The sequence below is a fragment of the Asterias amurensis genome, chromosome 21 (assembly GCF_032118995.1).
Source record: "Asterias amurensis chromosome 21, ASM3211899v1".
Classification (NCBI taxonomy): Eukaryota; Metazoa; Echinodermata; class Asteroidea; order Forcipulatida; family Asteriidae; genus Asterias; species Asterias amurensis.
Genome location: NC_092668.1, coordinates 7,635,666 through 7,658,473, shown reverse-complemented (window position 1 = coordinate 7,658,473; position 22,808 = coordinate 7,635,666). Strand labels below are relative to the sequence as shown.

The 22,808-nt window shown below is 38.6% G+C and overlaps 1 protein-coding gene across 3 annotated transcripts in view; it reads right to left on the bottom strand.

The window, feature by feature from the left end:
- Window positions 1-4,896: 4,896 nt before the first annotated feature.
- LOC139952957 (uncharacterized) overlaps window positions 4,897-22,808 on the bottom strand; it is a 45,159-nt gene continuing 27,247 nt past the window's right edge. The window contains exons 8-16 of one of the 3 annotated variants that reach the window (XM_071952298.1): window positions 22,261-22,318; window positions 21,503-21,597; window positions 20,796-20,945; window positions 19,704-19,866; window positions 17,433-18,959; window positions 16,195-16,321; window positions 14,441-14,862; window positions 8,054-8,100; window positions 4,897-6,348 (exon numbers count right to left, since the gene is read on the bottom strand). In XM_071952298.1, the coding sequence (XP_071808399.1) occupies window positions 6,343-6,348; window positions 8,054-8,100; window positions 14,441-14,862; window positions 16,195-16,321; window positions 17,433-18,959; window positions 19,704-19,866; window positions 20,796-20,945; window positions 21,503-21,597; window positions 22,261-22,318 (2,595 nt within the window). In that variant the 3' untranslated portion in view covers window positions 4,897-6,342. Of the gene's footprint in view, window positions 6,349-8,053; window positions 8,101-10,626; window positions 10,637-14,440; window positions 14,863-16,194; window positions 16,322-16,904; window positions 17,189-17,432; window positions 18,960-19,703; window positions 19,867-20,795; window positions 20,946-21,502; window positions 21,598-22,260; window positions 22,319-22,808 lie in introns of those variants that run through there. The other 2 variants (XM_071952300.1, XM_071952299.1) reach the window with 2 other exon arrangements.

Here is a 22,808-nt window from a genome sequence, read left to right as displayed (position 1 = left end):
AAATGATACCACAGTTGCAATGATTACATGTTGCTGGACTTGACCACGTTAATAAGAATGAGACAAAGTCACAAATCAAATGTGCCAAAATTAGCAATTTTGTGTTACTGTGTGAACAATCAAATTGACAATGTAATTCAAACAAGCAAGACAACTTACTGATCTTAATCCACTTTATTTGAGACAAGAAGTTTGGTATAAAGCAAGACAACTTACTGATCTTAACACACTTTATTGATACAAAAAGTGCAGTAACGAGTGGATGATCCGAAGGCGTTGATGACAGCCTGGCACCTTCTTCTCATGCTGCGCACAAGTCTTGTGATGCGCTTATGATGAGGGATGGTGTTCCATTCTTTATTAAGGAACCTGGTTAGGTCAGCCACAGTTGATGTGTTGGTGGTTCTGGCACGGACAGTGAGGCCAAGCTGGTCCCACAGATGTTCCATGGGATTCAGGTCTGGACTGTTAGTAGGCCAATCCATCCGGTGCACCCCAACATTTTTCAGGTATAGTCAGTCACAAGTAGGGATCGAGGGGGGCGAGCGTTGTCATCTTAAAATATGGCATTTGGTCCAAGAGTCTGCAAATATGGGACTACATTCGGCTGTAGAATATCGTCTTGCAAATACCCATCAAACAAGGTGTTTTTCATGAGACGAGGGTTAATTGTGTCCGATGAGCTCACTGGTGCAAATCATCGTGTAAACCATTAATGGTTCTGAAAAGCTTGATCGGTTCGATTATTGAGCATTACCTAATGACCATTCACAGACAACGGTAATTTTTGCACATTTGATTTGTGACTTTGCCTCACTGTTATTCGTGTAGCCAAGTTCAGCAACGAGTAATCATTGCAAATGTGGTATCATTTTAAAGAGGAACAGTTCAGCTTTCCATTGATATATACCATATACAATGAGAGTATTAAATAATAATAAATATACTGTATTGAAAAAAGTTTCCTTACTTTTTGTGAGCAGTACGTAAGACGCAAGTGCTTACTAAGGCCCAAGAAGGCTTCATGAATAAGGCCCCTGGCTATTAGCAGTAGCTAGAGACCTGGGGCTTCTCTGGCAGATGCCCATTCAAACTAGGCTTCATTTGTTGAAGTGTCAAGACAGGATTAGTCATGTTAGGATGCCTTGCAGAAGGTTGTGCATGTCATACCTCCATGATCATACTGAGCGCTGCTCCTCATCTTGCCAGCGTCTCTCGCCTTCCAGTTTTCAAATATGTTGCAACGATTGATCGTGCTGTGGACTTGTTGATAATCAAGTTGGCAGTAAGCTCAATGAAGTCTTGCTTGTTCTTAAAATAAGAAGTTAACCAATGTCTCAAATGAAACAAAGCTTAGAATAAGGGGTCGTTTATACTTTAAAACAAAATTATTCTTAAAAGCTTCAACCAGTCTCGCCCTATCTGCATCGTTGACTCTCTCTACAGACCTCTGGCAGCCATCTTTTTAGCCAAAATCGCTTACTTGGAGAAAATGCCAAACTGGTGAAGAAATACAGATAAAGCATACAGCAATATACTCGACATTGAATTTTTCTATATTTTTTGGTTAGGGTATGGCTGTCAATGTCCCACGCAGAGCTTGATCAGGCTGCGGTTAAGTCGCCATACATTGCACAATTATGCCAGCTGCACACTTAAATGATCTTTCATTGGAGAACTTTTAATCCACTTCCATTCCCAAAAGGTTGATCAATAAGGGAATCAATGTGTGGTGAAGAGGTTTTCAACTTTTGGTTTAACCCCAACGAGATCTGGTTCTTGATAATTTTACCGAGACAAAGTCAAGGTAAATTATCAAGAACCAGGCCTCGGCGGGTTTAAACCACTAGTTGAAAGCTGATTCAACACACTTTGATTCCCATTCATAAATAACTTTTCGGTAAAAAACATCAACACTTATGGTCAAAAAGTAAAATAAATTTTCAATGATTTCTTTCAACACAACACTCCTCCAGCTATGAAATGGTAAGGCACAGTCAAGGCCCTCGGGTAAACAACTCCTTATAAGGAAATGCTGTGCCCGTCGCGCGTATATCGCGTGATGTGGCACAACTGTTTCAGCCGTTGCTCTCGACCAATAGGAATGAAGAAGCTGTCTTAAAAGCACAGGTGCAAGTTCGCGTGTCACGCCCATGTTTCAACACTTTTTACTGGTCATAAAAAAAGGTTTATACACACCCACGTGACACGATCTCCACCAATAGGAATAGCGAAACTGTCTCGAGGTATTTATGAATGTGCAATCATACTCAAGTGAGAATGCGACCGCGATTTCACGCCTGCGACTAATTCTTTTGCGGGATTATGATTCACAACTGTTGATCCAGTGGGAACGCAATCTTAGTCAGTCGTACATGTAAGTCCCTTGGAGAATTTATACTTTCTGATTGGTCCAAAACATGGTCATGTGATTGTTTCACTGTTGTTATAAAGGAACGTTACAGAATTGGTAAGAAACAAAAATCATGAAGATCACAGATTTACATAAAACTTACACGGTCTAATGATGATGATAGTTGAAAACATCCCTTGAAATATTTCTGTCTGAAATGTCATAATTTGATGAGAAATCAAGAATCTAACTTCGCGTTTGGAGTTTATGTCTCAGTGAGCGTTTTATTCATCTTTGTTTTGGCATCGATGCAATGCAAAATTTGTAATCGGTTTCTCACTATTCTCTCAAGACCAAGACTGCCAATCGATCTCAAACTTCTACAGGTTTGTCAGTTTATGTATATGGTGGATTACATAAAGTGCTTACGCTGTCAGCAACTGTTTTGTTAGCAAAAACCAATTCTGTAGTGTTCCTTTAAATCACCAATTATAGTACGAGTTGTAAAAGACAGCCTGGCTAATGCATGTTTGGGACTCGTAGCCAAATGTCTTTTTGTGCTCAACCATACCAGGAGGCTAATAACAGTAGGGAGCAAACCAATATTACAACACCCCTTACAAAAATTCTGCCTTTTCATTGGTTCATTGGTGAGCCCATGACGTCATGATATGTCTTAGTTTAAGTAGAAACCCAGCAACCGTGTGGTAGTCATTTACCATGCAATAGTATACAAATAATGAATGTTTTTAAGTGCAGTGGTGCGAATATGTTCATGAATTGAAAGATGGAATGTTCTATTCAACGAGGCAGAGCCGAGTTGAATGGAACAATCCAGCTTTCAACGAATGAAAATATTTGCACTATTGCACGAATCACAAACATTCATTACTTGTTTTATGTATACTACTGTAACATCCAGGTAGATCTTTGTCATTTTGATTGGAGGATACAACTTTCAAAACAAACAAAGCGTACGCCTACAATTTTTACCGAAGACACGTGCGTTACCAAAGACACGCGCAAGCAGTGATGTTTTTTACTCAGTGTGCAATAGTACTTTTCGGATGGAACGAAAAATGCACGGGGAATGGAATGAAAAATGCACAGTGAGTGACGTAGCGTGCAATAGTACTTTTATTTGCTAACACGTGACAATCCTCCAATCAAATTACAAGGATCTGCATGGGTGTTACGTAATAAAGACTATTACCTTTTCTGTGGTGGGTTTTGGTCGGCATACATTCCTCACAAATCGTGAAATAATGCAGCTCCCAACGTTAAAAAATTCCCGCTTTGCTCGTACTCTCAGTGTTGTCTGCTGCCGTGCAGAGGCGTATTGATTCACGTGCAAGTGCAAGACACAGGATGCAAGACACATTTAATTATTGGTCACCTTGACTGCACAAATGCAAGAATGCGTGCGTTTTGCGTACGTACGGCAGACTGTGAGAATACGATCATAAACAGGAATTTTTTAATGTTGGGAGCTGCATTATTTCAAGAAAATGACGGATTTGTGTAGAATATATGACGACCAAAACCCTCCGCAGAAAAATGTATGCTCCTATGAAATGTGAATCTGTTGAAATTAGTGGCTTATTGCAGGTAAGATTTGAATTGTGAAGCTTTGAAAATTTTCGGCCCCAGAAGTGGACCCTGATATCCAGGACATCACTGTAGTGTAATACAAAAGTGTAAGGCCGCCAGGGCTAACATACATTGTACAGCAGTGTGATCAGGGCTAACATACATTGTACAGCAGTGTGATCAGGGCTAACATACATTGTACAGCAGTGTGATCAGGGCTAACATACATTGTACAGCAGTGTGATCAGGGCTAACATACATTGTACAGCAGTGTGATCAGGGCTAACATACATTGTACAGCAGTGTGATCAGGGCTAACATACATTGTACAGCAGTGTGATCAGGGCTAACATACATTGTACAGCAGTGTGATCAGGGCTAACATACATTGTACAGCAGTGTGATCAGGGCTAACATACATTGTACAGCAGTGTGATCAGGGCTAACATACATTGTACAGCAGTGTGATCAGGGCTAACATACATTGTACAGCAGTGTGATCAGGGCTAACATACATTGTACAGCAGTGTGATCAGGGCTAACATACATTGTACAGCAGTGTGATCAGGGCTAACATACATTGTACAGCAGTGTGATCAGGGCTAACATACATTGTACAGCAGTGTGATCAGGGCTAACATACATTGTACAGCAGTGTGATCAGGGCTAACATACATTGTACAGCAGTGTGATCAGGGCTAACATACATTGTACAGCAGTGTGATCAGGGCTAACATACATTGTACAGCAGTGTGATCAGGGCTAACATACATTGTACAGCAGTGTGATCAGGGCTAACATACATTGTACAGCAGTGTGATCAGGGCTAACATACATTGTACAGCAGTGTGATCAGGGCTAACATACATTGTACAGCAGTGTGATCAGGGCTAACATACATTGTACAGCAGTGTGATCAGGGCTAACATACATTGTACAGCAGTGTGATCAGGGCTAACATACATTGTACAGCAGTGTGATCAGGGCTAACATACATTGTACAGCAGTGTGATCAGGGCTAACATACATTGTACAGCAGTGTGATCAGGGCTAACATACATTGTACAGCAGTGTGATCAGGGCTAACATACATTGTACAGCAGTGTGATTATTTAATGAACGGGTTAGTCTTTATCTTGCACTAACTTGATTTCAAGACACTGGACACCTTTGTCAAAAAGCAGTCTTCTTTCTCTACGTTACTTCAGAGGGAGCCATTTCTCACTATGTTTTATACTATCAACAGCTCTCCATTACTTTTAGTAATTACCAATAGTGTCCAGTGTCTTTAAATGTGTTTGTGCATAACTGGATTACCTTTAATTTAATACCAAGAATACATTCATACATTAACATGAAAATAAAGTTTTGTTCTTCTATCTCTAATTCTTTATTTTATAAATAAAAATAATACAAATTCAAGGGTTGCCATGTTACCAGAAATCGCCATCAAATGGATATTATTTACAATTGAATAAGCAATCATTATGGCTAGATCACTAACTGATTTCATAATGAATGTATCCATTCAGCATTTGGCATTATACATCCATATACAGGATGGGCACTTAACCATCCGGTCATTAACTCTTCACAGAGGCAGTGCACAGTCAATGACTGTATCATCATGACAATTGTAAACAATCTGTGTTTACTCATTCCCCCGGATAGAAACTAGTACAAGCAGAATTAGCTAGGGGTGATTCTTTGAAATATAGAGTCAAGTTGGTCAAAGTTGGTCAGACACTGCTCTAGATGCAAAGGTTGTTGGTTCAAATCCCATCCGAGTAATACGCCTGGTTTTTTCTTCTTCACAGAACTCAGGATAGTACTGACATCGGTGTATATGGTTAAAACAAACCTTTAGCTTAGAAGCCCCAGAAGCCCCATATGAATTGAACACACATTGAGATAGGATGCAACAGGTTACACTAGATCTAGAAAGGTGAATAGAGATCTGGCATTGGTCCACGTGATTATTTAGTGCATTACGGGCTGATCTGTCTACAAAACACAGAGCCTGAGGGTCTAGGGGTTGGACATGAAACTATGCTCATGAAACTTGGACATAACCAACTCTGTTGGTTCCAATGCCACTCGAGTCATTTGCCTATAGATTTGTTTCACAGACGTCTGGAAAGTACTTAGTGTACAGTGCCTAATACATGTCGTTGTAAGGGTAAAAACAGTATATTTTTATAAGTACTATTTTTTCTTTTATCTAATGTTTGTTTGATTGGTTGTTTAAGGACATACTGTACATGTAACCAAAAACATCTGTAACCCCTAATTTAATGTAGAGCTTTAGTATGGACGTATGGAGTTAGAGCGGGGGACATCGTAGATATGCAGTTGATCTTGGGTTACCATACTCATCAATTCATCCCTGATGCAGTGGATCAATACTGATGAAAGAAAATAACATTCAATATTAAATGAACAGCAATGGAAGTCAGATATACGGAACAATAACAATATCAATTATTGGAAATTAACTGCCGTGGCATGGTCAAGTGTTATAGAAATAACTAAACTTGATTCAATAGACACATTGCTTTAATGTTTTTCAACCTTAGTTCATTAAAAGTGGAGGATTTTGTGATATTCTAGTCTGAAATGTTCGTCCCTTTTGTTCAAGTTCTTTGAGTCCAGTGGACACGCAGTAAACACAATCACACACCTCAACTCTGCTGAGCCATTTTTCCCCCAATTGTTTGAAATACATGCAACTTAGTTTCTTTACCTTAATTTCTGGATATGAATCTTTGAACAAATATTTTAGGTCTAACAAATAAGGGGCAATGTTGTACATAGCGCAACATGATAATAAACGCCATGAACGCAGGCTGGCTTGCCAAGTCCCATTCACTGCTGGTACATCAACACTTGGGGTCATAACGTAAAGGTTTTTTAATTTATTTATCACGCTGATAAATAAAACACCCCTTCTATTTATTTATCTTTTTTCATTTTAGTTTTTTTTTTAAAGTAGCTTTATAATTTTATTGTCACACAACAAGCGTGCAGTCACATTTTCCAAACTTTTCCTAATGAATGGACTGCAAGTCTTTGTTAATGACTTTTTTGCAAGAGACAGTGAATGCTTTCTTAGTATTGTTTTTACAAAACATACGCCCTCTGTTGGCAGAGTCTGAAAACGCATTCACGATAACATACCTGAACAACTTGTACAATATCTAGTGCGCATATTCCATTTGAGCCCGCACTCGCAAGTGCTGTTTGCTTTCTGTGGCTGAGATGCCGATGCTAGGTCACAGCAGCGCAAATACATGGAAAATCTTGGTCTTTTTTACTCTTTATGTGAACTAGTGGGAAACCACTGTTTTCATACTCTCCTGTCAGGGAAAGTGTGGAAACCAGTAAGAAAGAATATTAATCGCATGAAAAGTTCCAAAGACGAGGACATGTACAAAACATTAGCGCTGTCACGACCAATCCATGTCACGATCAATCCAAAGCCATATGCTGCACTTGTGTGCTTGGAACACTGCGTCTGTCATCGGTTTGTGCCCATATTATTGTTGTTCAAAATCTTTGAAGATGGCCTTTGAGGATCACGCAAGCATTTTGAAATTTCAAGCAACAATTGCAGCATTAAAAAAAGGTAGCTTTTGGGAATTAAAAAAATTCCATCTTTATAAATTGCGCCCAACATTATTATTAATGCGGGCAGCAGCATGGCAGTGACTTAGTTCTCCGGTTGATATGTTTGTCTAAACTTTTTTAAACTATTCAACATGAACAGTGCAGTTTTTATTTGAAAAAAAATTATTAAAAAAGAAACACCAATGTATTATTTTTGAAAATGTAAGATTTCATGCAGCCATCACCACAATGAAATCAATTGATATCAGATAAGGCGCATCGGTAGATAGGACGCAGTGATTTTGGGGACCTTTGAAAGTCCAAAACTAAGACGCGTCTTATCGGCAGGAACATACAGTAATCCTTCTACATGTAGGTATTGTTTGAAATAAACAATTGAAGACGTTTGCAATCATGTAGGTGAAAACAGTCTTGTCTGGACATTTCAAATCATCTCAAATATTTAAACTATGTAGTGAGAAAATTCAAACACATGCAACTTACATCAGACATATGTGCTGTACAGTGCTGACTGCAACTCTTCACTGTGTCTGTAAAAACATCAACAGGAAACAACATTGTAACGATTTGAGGCTTTGTATAGCAGCAGCAGCAGCGGCGGCGGCGGCGGCGGCGGCGGCGGCGGCGGCAGCGGCAGCGGCAGCAGCAGCAGCAAGGTCAGAGGGCGGAAGGGGGTTGTTTAGCGTGGCGGACAGTGTTAACATCGAGCGCAGAAGCTTGCATTGTCATGTCAGGAGGACCGAGGAGAGCCTGTTGAAAGTTGGACAAAGGTACACGAGGGCAGACGAAGTTGGGCCGAAGGAATACAAGAGGGAAAGAAAGGAGGAAAGACATAAAGATTGGAGGAACAAACCACTTCATGGCCGGTTCTTGAGGTGTACTGAGGAAGTGGCCAGCAGCAAGTCATGGAATTGTTTAAAGAGTGGAGAACTAAAGAAGGAAACAGAGGGCTTGATTACTGCGGCGCAAGACTAGTCTCTAAGGACAAATGTAATGAAGGCAAGGATAGAGAAAGCAAACGTCTCTCCTATGTGTAGAATGTGCAATAAAGCAGAGGAGACTGTATTTCATATTGTTAGCGAATGCAGTAAGATGGCCCAAACGGAGTACAAAGGAAGACATGACAAGCTGGCCAAGGTGATTCACTGGGATCTGTGTAAGAAGTATGGTGTCAAAGTGCTTGCGAAATGGTACGAACATGTTCCGGAAACAGTTGTAGAGACCGACCAGGTCAAGATCCTTTGGGACTTTAACATTCAGACCGATCATGTTATACCACATAGGCGTCCGGATGTTGTGCTATTAGATAAGACGAAGAAGATGTGTCATCTCATTGACATAGCTGTGCCAGGTGATATAAGGGTAGCTTCGAAGGAGATGGAAAAGATCGAGAAGTACCAGGACCTGGCTAGGGAACTTCGTAAGATTTGGCAGGTAAAGGTAAAAGTAGTCCCCGTGGTGGTTGGAGCACTTGGCACCATTCCCAAAGCACTGGGGAAACATCTAGATGAAATAGGGACAAATGTGAGGGTAGATCTGTTACAGAAGGCAGCGCTTTTGGGAACAGCTAGGATCCTGAGAAAGACTCTTGAGATCTAAGGCTACGGGACGTAGCCCGACTCGAAGAGTTACCGGCACAAAGGAATATGACATCTTTCTTTTGCATGCTGTGATAAAATGAAATAATAATAACAGTAACAGTAACAGTAACAGTAATAGTAACAGTAACAGTAACAGTAACAGTAACAGTAACAGTAACAGTAACAGTAACAGTAACAGTAACAGTAACAGTAACAGTAACAGTAACAGTAACAGTAACAGTAACAGTAACAGTAACAGTAACAGTAACAGTAACAGTAACAGTAACAGTAACAGTAACAGTAACAGTAACAGTAACAGTAACAGTAACAGTAACAGTAACAGTAACAGTAACAGTAACAGTAACAGTAACAGTAACAGTAACAGTAACAGTAACAGTAATAGTAATAGTAATAATAATAATAATAATAATAATAATAATAATAATAATAATAATAATACAAAGTTCTTATAAAGCGCACATATCCTATACACTAGATCAAGGCGCTGAACAAATAGAGAAATAACAATAAACAAATTAATGGGCCCTCTAAGGACATTTAGGAAGAAGCATCAAATTTGAATGAATCTGTTTTTGTTTTGTTTTCAAGGTTTTCAATCATGCTCATTACAATCAGTCAATGCTTACCATCAGCTACTTACAATAGTAACATTTTGTTGGTCAACTAAACAAGATGTTGTTTAAATGTATGTACGCTTTTCCAACACAAAACACACAATGTCCATAGATATGATGTACATTATACTTACACAGTTTGAAGATGATTATAGTAGAAAGTGTAAAAATGTACCTTAAAGTATTACTTACTGAGGTGCTGTAGTTATTGAGAAATGAGAAAAACTATGTCACAAAAATAATGTTTGTGTCAGCTTTAGCATGTTAAAATATATTAACCAGTTTTGATATTAATCTTACCAATTTTGTTATTTTACCAGTTTTGATATACATGTACATGTACATGAACCAGTTTTGATATTTTACCACAACATAACTGGTTAATAGGTTTTACATGCTAAAATAATTGTTGTGTTACTGAGACAGAAAATATTTTGTGACTTGTTTTACTAATTTCTCAAAAACTACAGAACCTCAGTTAGTAATATTTGAAGGGAAGCTTCATACTACTATTATCTTTAAACCCTGTGAACTTAATGTAAATCTCTGGACATTTTGATAAGTACCCAAATCCTTTAAACACATGAAACATTTGTTTATTTATGATGTGATAGTTTAAAAGCTAATGCACAGTGAAACAACCAAAAATCATATACAGACATCAGTACCCAAACATGCAGGACAAATACAGCAAAAATAGCACTTCAAATTTAATTGGAAAAGAAGGGAGGCCTATACTGTAGTTCACAGTCTAATACAAAAGGGAGTTACAAACTCAACACAAGGAAATTGGTACTGCTTTAATAAAAAGGAGCTCTTGACTGGATCAATTTGACTTTACCTTTTCAATTCTGTCAGCAATGTAGGCACAAAGTAAAATGGAAGACAGCTGGATTTAAAGTTATGTAATGATAGTTGAAAAGGCATGGAATGCTAAATATACAAAGTATTGCTTTTACTTTACTTTAGCATGGTCTTAGCTCTGTGTTCACAGTAACTGCAGTATATTGATACCACTTGAGATGCATAATACAAATCATATCACACAATAATTATGTACAAGTGTGTATTGATTGTCAACCAACAATTATGTAGGTGTATGGTAAGAGTGATATTGCACCACAATGTAGCCATAATATGGTCAAATGAGATCACACAACAATTATGTAGGTCTATTGACAAATATTATATTAGGCCTCAAAATAAAACCCACGGCACCCACAGTAATTGATGTGGTGCCAAGTGCTTTTGCTGGGGTGTCCTTTACCAAGTAACATTTCCCTCATTGAAGTGCCCTTACCAGAAGGAAATTGCTGTGCCCCTTTCGAGGGTGAAGTTCAAGGCCTGTGGTATCACATGACAATTATGTCGGTGTATAGTAAAATAATATTACACAACAGTTGGCTTTTGTAAAATGATATCACACAACAGTTATCTTTGGTAAAATGATATCACACAACAGTTAGCTTTGGTAAAATGATATCACACAACAGTTAGCTTTGGTAAAATGATATCACACAACAGTTAGCTTTGGTAAAATGATATCACACAACAGTTAGCTTTGGTAAAACGATACCACACAACAGTTAGCTTTGGTAAAATGATATCACACAACAGTTAGCTTTGGTAAACAATACCACAAAACAGTTATCTTTGGTAAAATGATATCACACAACAGTTAGCTTTGGTAAAATGATATCACACAACAGTTAGCTTTGGTAAAACGATACCACACAACAGTTAGCTTTGGTAAAATGATATCACACAACAGTTAGCTTTGGTAAACAATACCACAAAACAGTTAGCTTTGGTAAAATGATATCACACAACAGTTAGCTTTGGTAAAACGATACCACACAACAGTTAGCTTTGGTAAAATGATATCACACAACAGTTAGCTTTGGTAAAATGATATCACACAACAGTTAGCTTTGGTAAAATGGTATCACACAACAGTTAGCTTTGGTAAAATGATACCACACAACAGTTAGCTTTGGTAAAACGATACCACACAACAGTTAGCTTTGGTAAAATGATATCACACAACAGTTAGCTTTGGTAAAATGATATCACACAACAGTTAGCTTTGGTAAAATGGTATCACACAACAGTTAGCTTTGGTAAAATGATACCACACAACAGTTAGCTTTGGTAAAATGATATCACACAACAGTTAGCTTTGGTAAAATGATATCACACAACAGTTAGCTTTGGTAAAATACTATCACACAATAACTATCTTTGGTAAAATGATATAACACAATAATTATCTTTGGTCAAATGATATAACACAATAATTATCTTTGGTCAAATGATATCACACAGTAATTATCTTTGGTCAAATGATACCATATTACATGTATGACACGCATGTTTGGTCTTTAAAATGGTAACGAGCAGACCTCACATACTGACAGAATGCACATTTTGCCATTCATCTATGATCTCATATGGCCCAAAATCATGTAGATCCTCTGATCTTTAAACAGTTAACTCTTTTAAGACCACTCATTTCGATTTAATCATCAGAATATGCCAAAACAAGTCTACTTTCGTTAATTGTCGACTCTTTTCAGTACAAAATGTCTTAAAACCCAATATGAAACTGAAATTCTGTTGTTTGACATTGTGATAACTGGGCGAGTCAAAGAGAAGTTGGCCGGGATGTGTGAATTTGTTTTCTCCCCCGCCTTCTATTTTCTTGATCCACTTGGGTACCAATGATTTGGTTACAAATGATGTTTCTCCATTCGGCAGAGTATTTTTATTTTTATGGAGGAGGCGCGTGTACACTTTCCTTATGCCAGGGTCATATGGGCGGATATACTTCCTCGGGTTTTTTATTTTGGGGCCCGGTCGCAGAAAAGCATGGAACGTCAGCGGAAGGCTATCAATCGGGCTGCTCGGGCTCATGCCGAAATAATTGGGTGTGGGGTTCTTCATCATCCCCAGTTCACAAGGACAGATTTGTCACTGTTTAGGTTTGATGGGATTCATTTGTCAGTGGCGGGCAACAGAGCCTTTTGTCAGGATTTGACCAATTGTTTTAAGGGGTGTGGGTCGGTTTAAAGTTTTTAATGTGTTGCCTGGGATTTTTCCTCGGCACAAGTAGTGGTTTGGTATTTTGTGGTAGGCGTTAGGATTTGCAGTTGTTGTTCACCTGTCTCTTTCTTTGGGGCGCGCTTTGCGCATTTGGTATTGTTTTGCTGAAATATTTTTGCTGGTAAATAGGCTGTCAGGAAAGTTACTTTTCATTCTAATCATAAACCAAATATTATAATATTCATTATTAATAGTGCCTTTCAGTTCCCAAAGGCTACATGTACTTTACATTTCCCCTTGGGCTTTCCAACATGGGGAATTAGAATTATGCCATGGGTATAATACAGTAGGTAATTCATCAATTGGCATTTTATTAGTAAATAGCTTATTTCGTTTTCGTTAGGGCTAGTTTATCCCCTCGGGCGTTCCAATGGTGTCTGTAGCAAATTGTGTCTGAGTATAATGCACATTTTGCCATTCATCTATGATCTCATATGGCCCATGTGTACCAAAATCATGTAGATCCCCTGATCTTTAAACAGTAAACTCTTTTAAGACCACTCATTTCGATTTAATCATCAGAATATGCCAAAACAAGTCTACTTTCGTTAATTGCCGAATTTTTTCAGTACAAAATGTCTTACACCCAATATGCAACTGAAATTCTGTTGTTTGACAGTGTGATAACTGGGCGAGTCAAAGAGAAGTTGAACGGGATATGTGAATTTGTTTTCAAAACAAACAAATGAAACACAGTCAAACATTTTATCAAGTACTCTTTTCTGCTTATTGGGAAAAACTAAATGAAAGAAATTTCTAAGAGGAGTTAGTACTTTAACAAAGGTAGTATTAAAACTTTGCAAGCTGTCCTCGGAACACTTGACAAAACAAATGAATGACTTTTTTTTCTACCCTTTGCTACTTACAACCCAATGACGAAGCCTAGTAAATTATCAAGATCCAGGCCTCGGCGGGTTTAAACCACTAGTTGAAAACCCATTCAACACACTTTGATTCCCATTCATAAATACCTTATCGGTAAAAAAACATCAACACTTTTTGGTCCAAAAATATATAAAAAATATAAAAATAATAATTGTTCAATGGTTTCTTTCAACACAACACCCCTCCAGTTATGAAATGATAAGGCCCTCTGGTAAACAACTCCATATAAGGAGATTGCTGTGCGCGTATGGTGTGATGTGGCACAACTGTTCCAGCTATTGCTCTCGACCAATGGGAATGAAGAAACCGTCTTATAAGCACAGGTGCAAGCTCGCGTGTCACGCCCATGTTTCAACCCTTTTTACTGGTGTTATATTATCTGTTCAAACACCCTCACGTGATGCCCTCTTGACCTATCAGAATGGATAAACTGTCTTAGGTATTTATGAATGATTTTTAAATCATAAGTTTATTGTTCAACTTCTTTTTGCCTCAACCTATAGTATGCAGACATGGGAAACATTGGAAAATGTCTACATAAAGGTAGTGTCCACACAGAGAGCTCAAATCTAAGCATCATCTAAGACTAGTATTCTCCATCATTACACCTGATATAGCTGCAGTTTACTTATAATTTAAAGCTGTAAGTTGTGGTGTATTTTGCTTACCATGTGTTTGATGTACATTTGTTGTCCTTTGGTGACAAGGATCCGTCCAATTCTGATCTTGGGTTTTCATCACTTCATTGCTTTGATATGTAGGCTTCATCAAAAGTTTCTCCTTGGCTTTTGATTGGCAGTCAGTAAACATACAGGAGTCATTACATGCATTCTGATTTCTATTACTTCCTACAGACATACTGTTTGGTAAGACAGTTCGTTTGCAAGAGTCCTCATCCCATGCTTTTACATAGTTGGTTCCTGCCAATGTTGTGGTTTCTGTTCTAAGAGGTGCTGCAAAGTCTTCCTGTCTTGTACCTTTGTGGATGTACAGCTCTTGAAGTTGTTGTTTGAGTCTGTCTACTCGATGGACAGTGCCATGAAAGTCAATCAAGTTCTCATCTCTGCTATGTCTACCTGCTTGACTTGGCCTGTATTATTATAAGCAACATATATAACACATGTCAACAGCAGTACAAAGCAAATTAGAATACCTTATTCAACTGCACACTGTAATGGGGGTCCATGGTGTACAGCCGAAAAGGGCATTAGCAACCGAGGCAAAGCCATTTGCTTTGTTGGTTAATCGTCTAATCACCTGCTGGCATCTAAGGAATCTTGTACAGGGTGTGGCAGACCATCTATTCATACCATCACCTTAGGTACATGTACCTGGGTGCAGGAATGTTTAAGTCACTTCTGTTTCTGGTTCTTCCGTTTGGTTCAGTTTACACCTTATTTTCTGTAGTCAACCCAGGCTAGTTTCTGTTGCCAAACTCCTAAGAACATAATCTCTTCAATCTTTAAAGACACTGGACACTATTGTATTTGTCAAAGACCAGTCTTCTCACTTGGTGTATCTTAACAAACCTGTGAAAATTTGGACTCAATTGGTCGTCGAAGTTGAGAGATAATAATGAAAGAAAAAACATCCTTGTCACACAAAGTTGTGTGCTTTTAGATGCTTGATTTCGAGATCGCAAATTCTAAATCTGAGTTCTCGAAATCAAATTCGAGGAAAATTACTTCCTTCTCGAAAACTACGTTACTTAAGAGGGAGCCGTTTCTCACAATGTTTTATACTATCAACCTCTCCCCATTACTCTTTACCAAGTGAGGTTTTATGCTAATAATTATTTTGAGTAATTACCAATAGTGTCCACTGCCTTTTTATCTTTCAGGAAACCTTTGATTGCTTGTTTTCTTTAAATATCCCTCTTTTGAATTTTGATTCGACTATGAGTATTTGAAGTATTTTCATATTATTTATCTATTTATTACGTGTTAATTTAGTTTATCTCGCCTAGTCTTAACATAAATTAGCAAGTTAATTGCGCAATTTGTCTCCTGACTCCTCATTGTTACATCAACACGAAGACAGGGTTCATTACACATGTTCCCCTGAGCCATGTAAATGTGTCTTTATAACATATCACATCACAGGATAGGTTATATCAACCAATACAATTCACAATCTATTAGCCAAAGGATAACAATTATGTGATGCCTAAGACTGAAGTGTATGTCTGTGACCAAGCAAGATGTACAGGTTCATTTATTTTTTCCCGTCACAACTGTTGCTTTGCTCCATTTCAAAGTTTCTTTTTTAATATGATCAATCCTGTTTCTTGATTTCTGAAACAGATCATGATCACTCAAAATTGATATTAACATATTTGGTGACACTATAGGGGCCTAATCATACTGTATTATCAAATGACAACAATTATTTGAGATAAATTTGAGCAGCAATGTATTCTTGCCTTCGTAACAGATGTAGACGTCGTTCAAGGTTTCTGGATTGTAGTACAGCATTGTTGTACTCTTTGTGAAGAACCTGATGAGTCTGGGAAGATATCCCTTCAAGATTACGCCCACCTTTTAATTTTGCTGAAAACAGAGAAAGGGGGAAGAAGGAAGTGACTAATTATCAGCAGTATTGTTATCATCAAGCATTTCTTTTGCAAACACGCGTTACGAGTCACCTGCTACATGTATGAGTGGTTCCAGCTTGAGTTTTGTCGGTCCCATCAATGTTTACAGTATTCAAAAATAAAATAAATGTCCCCATGTTCCACATACATGTACCACTGTGTCCAAATCTCCCTGCCCAATCTTGTTTTTAAGGTGTGTTTTATTCAGGTTGTCATATTTGTCTCCAGGCTCCGAATTAAAACAAAATTTAGGTGTTGGGGTGGGGATGCCCTTGTCTCTTCGTAAAGGCAAAAGGTGCAATTCCCCTGTCCCACTACTGTGTGCCCCTTCCACTCTTTGCTTGCACTGTACGCGCATGCTGCCCATAGCAACAGTGAACATGGCGCGCTAAAAAGCCCATAACTCGGTTGAACAGATTTCGTTAAAAAATAGATGAGTAAGATGAAGCTAGATCTTTACTTCTTTATAAATTTCGCTAGTATATTATTATTGTTGTTATTAAGTTAGACAAAGACATACATGTAGGCTCATGATTTTGATCTACCATGGAACTGCACCTGTCACAGGCTCCTCCTAATGTCCTTGATGGATATGATGTCTGTGGTGGTAATGTGCTCCAGTCTTTAACAACCGTTTGGGTATGAAACCCTCGGAAGTGATACAAAAATGTTTGAGAACGCCCTCACGCAGTTAAAAAATATGGCGCATTGCAGTGCGGAACGCTGTCATACATGCAAGTATTCTTCGGTGAGCTCCCCGACTGCCAAACCGTTGGCATCACCCAAGACGGACCGGCATACACACAGAGCTCGTTGACGGCCGCTGCAGTAAAAAGTATCATATGACTTGCATCAATTGAGACTAAATTAACTTGGGTTTTACTCAAAAATTGTCTTGTCAATTTATCTCTCTATCTCAGTTTTTTTCTTTCCAAAAATGACAGCTGATTATGGCATTATACCAACGGCGCTGATAATCAGAAGACGTCCTCACCCCAAAAAATCTTTGCAGAACACTGATCACCAGTTACATGTTGATACCAATAAAAATGAAAGAGTTTACTTACTGACTACAGAGGTACAGAGAGCTAAAGCAGTTGCCAGATCACCGTCATTCTCCATCTTTCTGGATTGAGTTTGAAGACCAACGACTTCAGCTAACAGCTTTTCACATACACTGTTTATGTTGGGTGTCATGTTTTCATCTGAAGCTGGATGCAAAGTTAGGTCATGAGCTTTATGGAAACCAGAATGTCTTGCCATTTTCTCCTCTGTATCTTTAACATGTGGTGCCTCAATAGAGCTTGCACTGGATCGATCTCTGCTCCGGTAGCCAGAGTCACGGCTTGCAATAGAGTCTCTGTTGCGCAAGCTTTTCATTGGGCTACATTTGGGAATATGTTCCTGAAATGTTGAGTTTTGTTGGATTTCTTTTTCATTAAGGATCTTTTTTGTCTGGTTCATTTTCTCCAGTTCTTGTTCCATGTAAAGTGACACTTTAGAAAGCTGACCATATGCTGGAGACTCTAAAGCTGATGCACTCTTCTGGCCATTTGTTTGTTGAGTGGTACTCTGAGTCAGGTGCTCATCCAACTGCGTTGATACAACTGAGTGGGTACTGTCATAAAACATACCAGCTAATGATCCACACACTGCTGGATCCTGCATGTTGGAGTTGGCTCGCATGGATGTATCGCTAGATAAGGAATGTGTCGTCTTTTGTTGGGCTTGGTTTTTTATAGCACTTGCTAATATTCCCTCAGTTGCCATGGGAATGCTCTGGACTGAAAGGGACTTATTTCCCTCTTGCAGACAGCCATGTGACATGAGATGACTCTTTGAATAATCAACTGCTGATTGACATCTTAACATTCTATGATGGAGTTGATCATAGCCTTGCTGTAAATCAGGAACACTACTGTATCTATGAGAGCTGGACATTGCTGCATCATTGAAAGAGTTTTGACGATTAATGGAAATGGAATGTCTTGACTGGGAGTATCTGGGATCATAACAGGCTTGTTGGCTTGATCTTCCGCTCCAAGATTCATGTCTTTCTAACTTTCTTGGATGTGTTACATGACTAGTTGGAGTGTATCTTTGACAAAGATCTGATGAAATATAAGGTTTTTTTCCTGTGTTTGCTGGCTTGTTCTTTGCATATGACGAGTCAAAGCATGCCAAGTGAGATATTGGCTGACCCCTTGATCTGGATAGAGGCATATTTCCCCCTGTTTCATCGGCTCTACTAGTGCCATTGCCAACAGTTTTATACAGGAAAGGTGTTGCGGACTTAGACTTTACTGGCAGTTTATTATCAGGTTTAGCAGGGTATGAGAATTCAGGCTTAATGTCTTCATATCTCTGACTTGGGAATTCTTTAGTTTCTTGCATGTTCAAACGTCCTGTTTGGGTCCCTTGTGATTGGCTACTCTGATTAATGCTTTTGCCACCACTATATTTTGACTGCATTATTCTCAGGGCATCATGCCCTATCTCTACAACATGGTTACTCCCATGGTTTTTTTCTGGACGTTCTTTATCTGGTTCATACTCAAACACTGACTGCAATGGGTTTCCAGAAGAAGGTACAGCTGTTTAGAAAATAAAGAAGTGAATGTTTACAGACAGAAAAATTAGGTCACTCCAAAGTTATCAATCAATATAATACCTTGAATTAATATGGCGCTGAAGATAACAATGCAACAACAGTTATAGAGACTTAGTCAGGAATGCATTCTACAAAGCGCCTCTAACACTTTAACAAAATGAGCTGCTCAACAACAGTGGAAACAATGATAAACAGTTTATTTCTGTTTGCTTGGTAATTGCAAAATTCAACAACTCTCCCCACAGATCTAAACAGACTTCAAAGAATGTAAAATGTTGACTAATAGTTATAATAATAACCAGTTTTATAAAGTGCTTTTCACACTGGAAGGGCATCTCAAAGCGCTTATGTAAAACATTATAACCCTTGGTCACAGTGCCACTCAATTCATTCCTTAAACCGTCTCAGCTCCCTTAGAGTATACAGCCTGTGCAACAAATCTACATGTGTATAACACAACATGTACTAAGCTAAATCAATCACGACAACCATCTCTGCCCCAAAAGGTACCCATTTACCCCCGCGTAGTTTTAACACTTAAAAGTGTCTTGCTCAGAAACACAAGTGTCACAACCTGGATTCGAACCCACACTCTGCTGAACAATAGCACCAGAGCTTGAATTCGGTGCATTTATCCACTCAACCAAGACACCCCCTGTTGATCTGTTTCTTTGTAGTTTTTTGTAGCTTTAACGACAGTGTATTTCATGTCCCTATTTATACGTACCTGCTGGACTCTTTGTATCTGTGTAGCCAGGTAATAATGTGGATTCTCTAGGAGCTGTTTCTGGTGATACTGGAGTACCATTGGGATTTGCAAACAACAGCAGTAATGGTTGAGAATGTCCCCTTTTGCATCGGTTAACAACGTCTCGCCAATTTGGCCCAACCTTGGAGAAGAAAAAGAAAAAAGAAAGAAAGAACTAAGGAATCAAAAGGATAGTTCTCAAATAACATTTACAGTTGAGGCCAACAAAAACAGCATTTCTACTTCCCAGTGAATGAGCCATTTATTTACACAAGACAAACAGTACATACACTATGCATCAGAATTCACTATTGTCCATAGGGACGAGACAGTCTTGGTGTATTGTCACGATTGTCATGATCACAACATCAGAACTCACTATTGTCCATAGGGACGAGACAGTCTTGGTGTATTGTCATGATTGTCATGATCACAACATCAGAATTCACTATTGTCCATAGGGACGAGACAGTCTTGGTGTATTGTCATGATTGTCCTGATCACAATATCAGAATTCACTATGGTCTTTAGGGACGAGACAGTCTTGGTGTATTGTCATGATTGTCCTGATCACAATATCAGAATTCACTATTGTCCATAGGGACGAGACAGTCTTGGTGTATTGTCACGATTGTCATGATCACAACATCAGAATTCACAGTGGTCTATAGAGACGAGACAGTCATGGTGTATTCCACGATTGTCATGATCACAATATCAGAATTCACTGTGGTCTATGGGGACGAGACAGTCTTGGTGTATTGTCATGATCACACAACACATGGGACCAACAGCTTTACGTCCCATCCGAAGGACGAAGCAATAGTTAAGTGTCCCGATGCTTAAGGACACAAGTGTCATGGCTTGGGATTCGAACCCACACTCTGCTGATCAGAAACACCAGAGTTTGAGTTCAGTGGTCTTAACCGTTCGGCCACAACGCTTCCACAACAATTAACCAATCAGCGGACATCATACAGCTCTAGTATACTGAGCTACATGTACAAATCAGGGTCAAGGTCAGATAAAATTGCATGGAAATAATGTTTGTTTGTAAACTATAGTTCTTACCCGTTTGACTGTAGCATCATCAAAGTAAACCCATTGTCTGTGAGCTGTGTTGTAAAAGAATGTTGAGTAGTGCTTGCCATAGTATGTCACAACACCTACTAAATGCAGAGCAGCTTGCTTAGCACTGTCATCAACAACAGAATTAAACAACTGAAAAATCACAAAATAAAAGTCAATAAATAAATCCAGGGAAGAGATTTGACAAAATGTGAAAATTCCTGACAAACTGCTTGCTGTCCTGGGTTGCCCCCTATCCCACAGTCTCACAGATGTTACAGATGAGGTGGTTTCCAGATCTAGTGGTTTCCAGTGGTTTATCACAGACAAGACTACATATTTCGAACCACACAAATATCTCAAATATAATTGTGAGACCATGCATATGTGCTTGAGGTATACATGTAGGTTAATTCTATTCGGGGTTGGCCTCCTCCAGTGCATACAATAAAGTAGAATTCAGGCAGGGTTGTCCACAGTTTTTTAAGTAGCAGGTGAAAAAGTTTAAGTAGCCGGTTTTTGTCAAAGTACCATGCAAGCCATAAGTGTTGCTCTTACAGCATAGGCTGCTGTGTTGTGCGTTTTAAGCTATCTCTGGCTTAAACCATTGAATCAATTTTCTTTAAACAGAGACTTAATTTCATTGCAAAAGAATGTAATGCAGAAATGTAAAAAACTTTATAGCAGAGTTTGACATATAATTGACTTACATCAGGCATTCTAAGTGATGTACCAAGGCACTGAATTACATCAACTATATGATCCTTCTCAGGGCGGTCACTATCCCAAACCAATCCAATGGCAACTAAATAAGAAACAAAAACATGTTGATCACCACAAACAGAATCCACATTGACATAAATTAGTTATGTTGATGCAGCATTGTAGGCAAGTCATTCTTACAACTCTGTTAAAGACACTGGACATTGTCGGTAATTGTCAAAGACTAATTTTCACAGTTGGTGTATCACAACAAATGCATAAAATAACAAACCTGTGAAAATTTGAGCTCAATCGGTCGTCAAAGTTGTGAGATATTATTGAAAGAAAAAAACACCCTTGTCGCACCATGGTCACACGTAGTTGTGTGCTTTCAAATGCTTGATTTCGAGACCTCAAATTCTAAATCTGAGGTCTCAAAATCAAATTTGTGGAAAATTGCTTCTTTCTCAAAAACTATGACACTTCAGAGCGAGCCGTTTCTTACTAAGTTTTATGCTATCAACCTCTCCCCATTACTCATGATCAAGAAAGGTTTTGATAATAATTATTTTGATAAATTACCAATAGTGTCCACTGCCTTTAAGAAAGTAAAAGAGGCATTGAAGCTTGTATTCAAATATCAGATTACAAACTCCTTTTTTCCAAAAGACTAACAGGTAAGATATACCCTAAGCACAAATTGTACAAGTTTTCTTATCAAATGTCATAGATCATTAATTGATAAGTTTGTAGGTTTATAACTCACCAACATCAGGACTGTTCATTAGAACCCTTCTTATGTTGATTTTCTTGCCACATTCGCTCTGTTAAAAACAAAGACAACCAATTTTAAATCACCTTGTCAAAAATGGCTTGAACAAGTTTCCTCTAATTGGATAGAAACATTTCTAGAGCATGTTAGCCTAATAAAATGTTTCTCAAACTAGGCCTGTAAGAATGTACCAAATTAGGGGGGGGGGAGGGGGGTGTGATTCATGGGTTCACAGATCTTCTTCTAAAAAATTAGAGTGATACACCATCATACCAAACGAATAAATCCAAAATTTGAGTTTGCTGACGCTTTCGGTTTTGGAGTTACCAGTTATCAAAGTTTGGGCCAAAAGACACTCGAGAAACGAATAGTACATTCTCTGTAAACACAAAAATGTGCGCCAAGCTCGTCCCAACAAAAGAAAACTTTTTTTGAAACCTCCAGATGGGCTTATAACAAAAGTATTTTTTAAAAATTGGGATCTCGGTGGCGCATCATACTACGCGCACCTGAGCCTTTGACGAACAGTGCCCTCGTGCCAT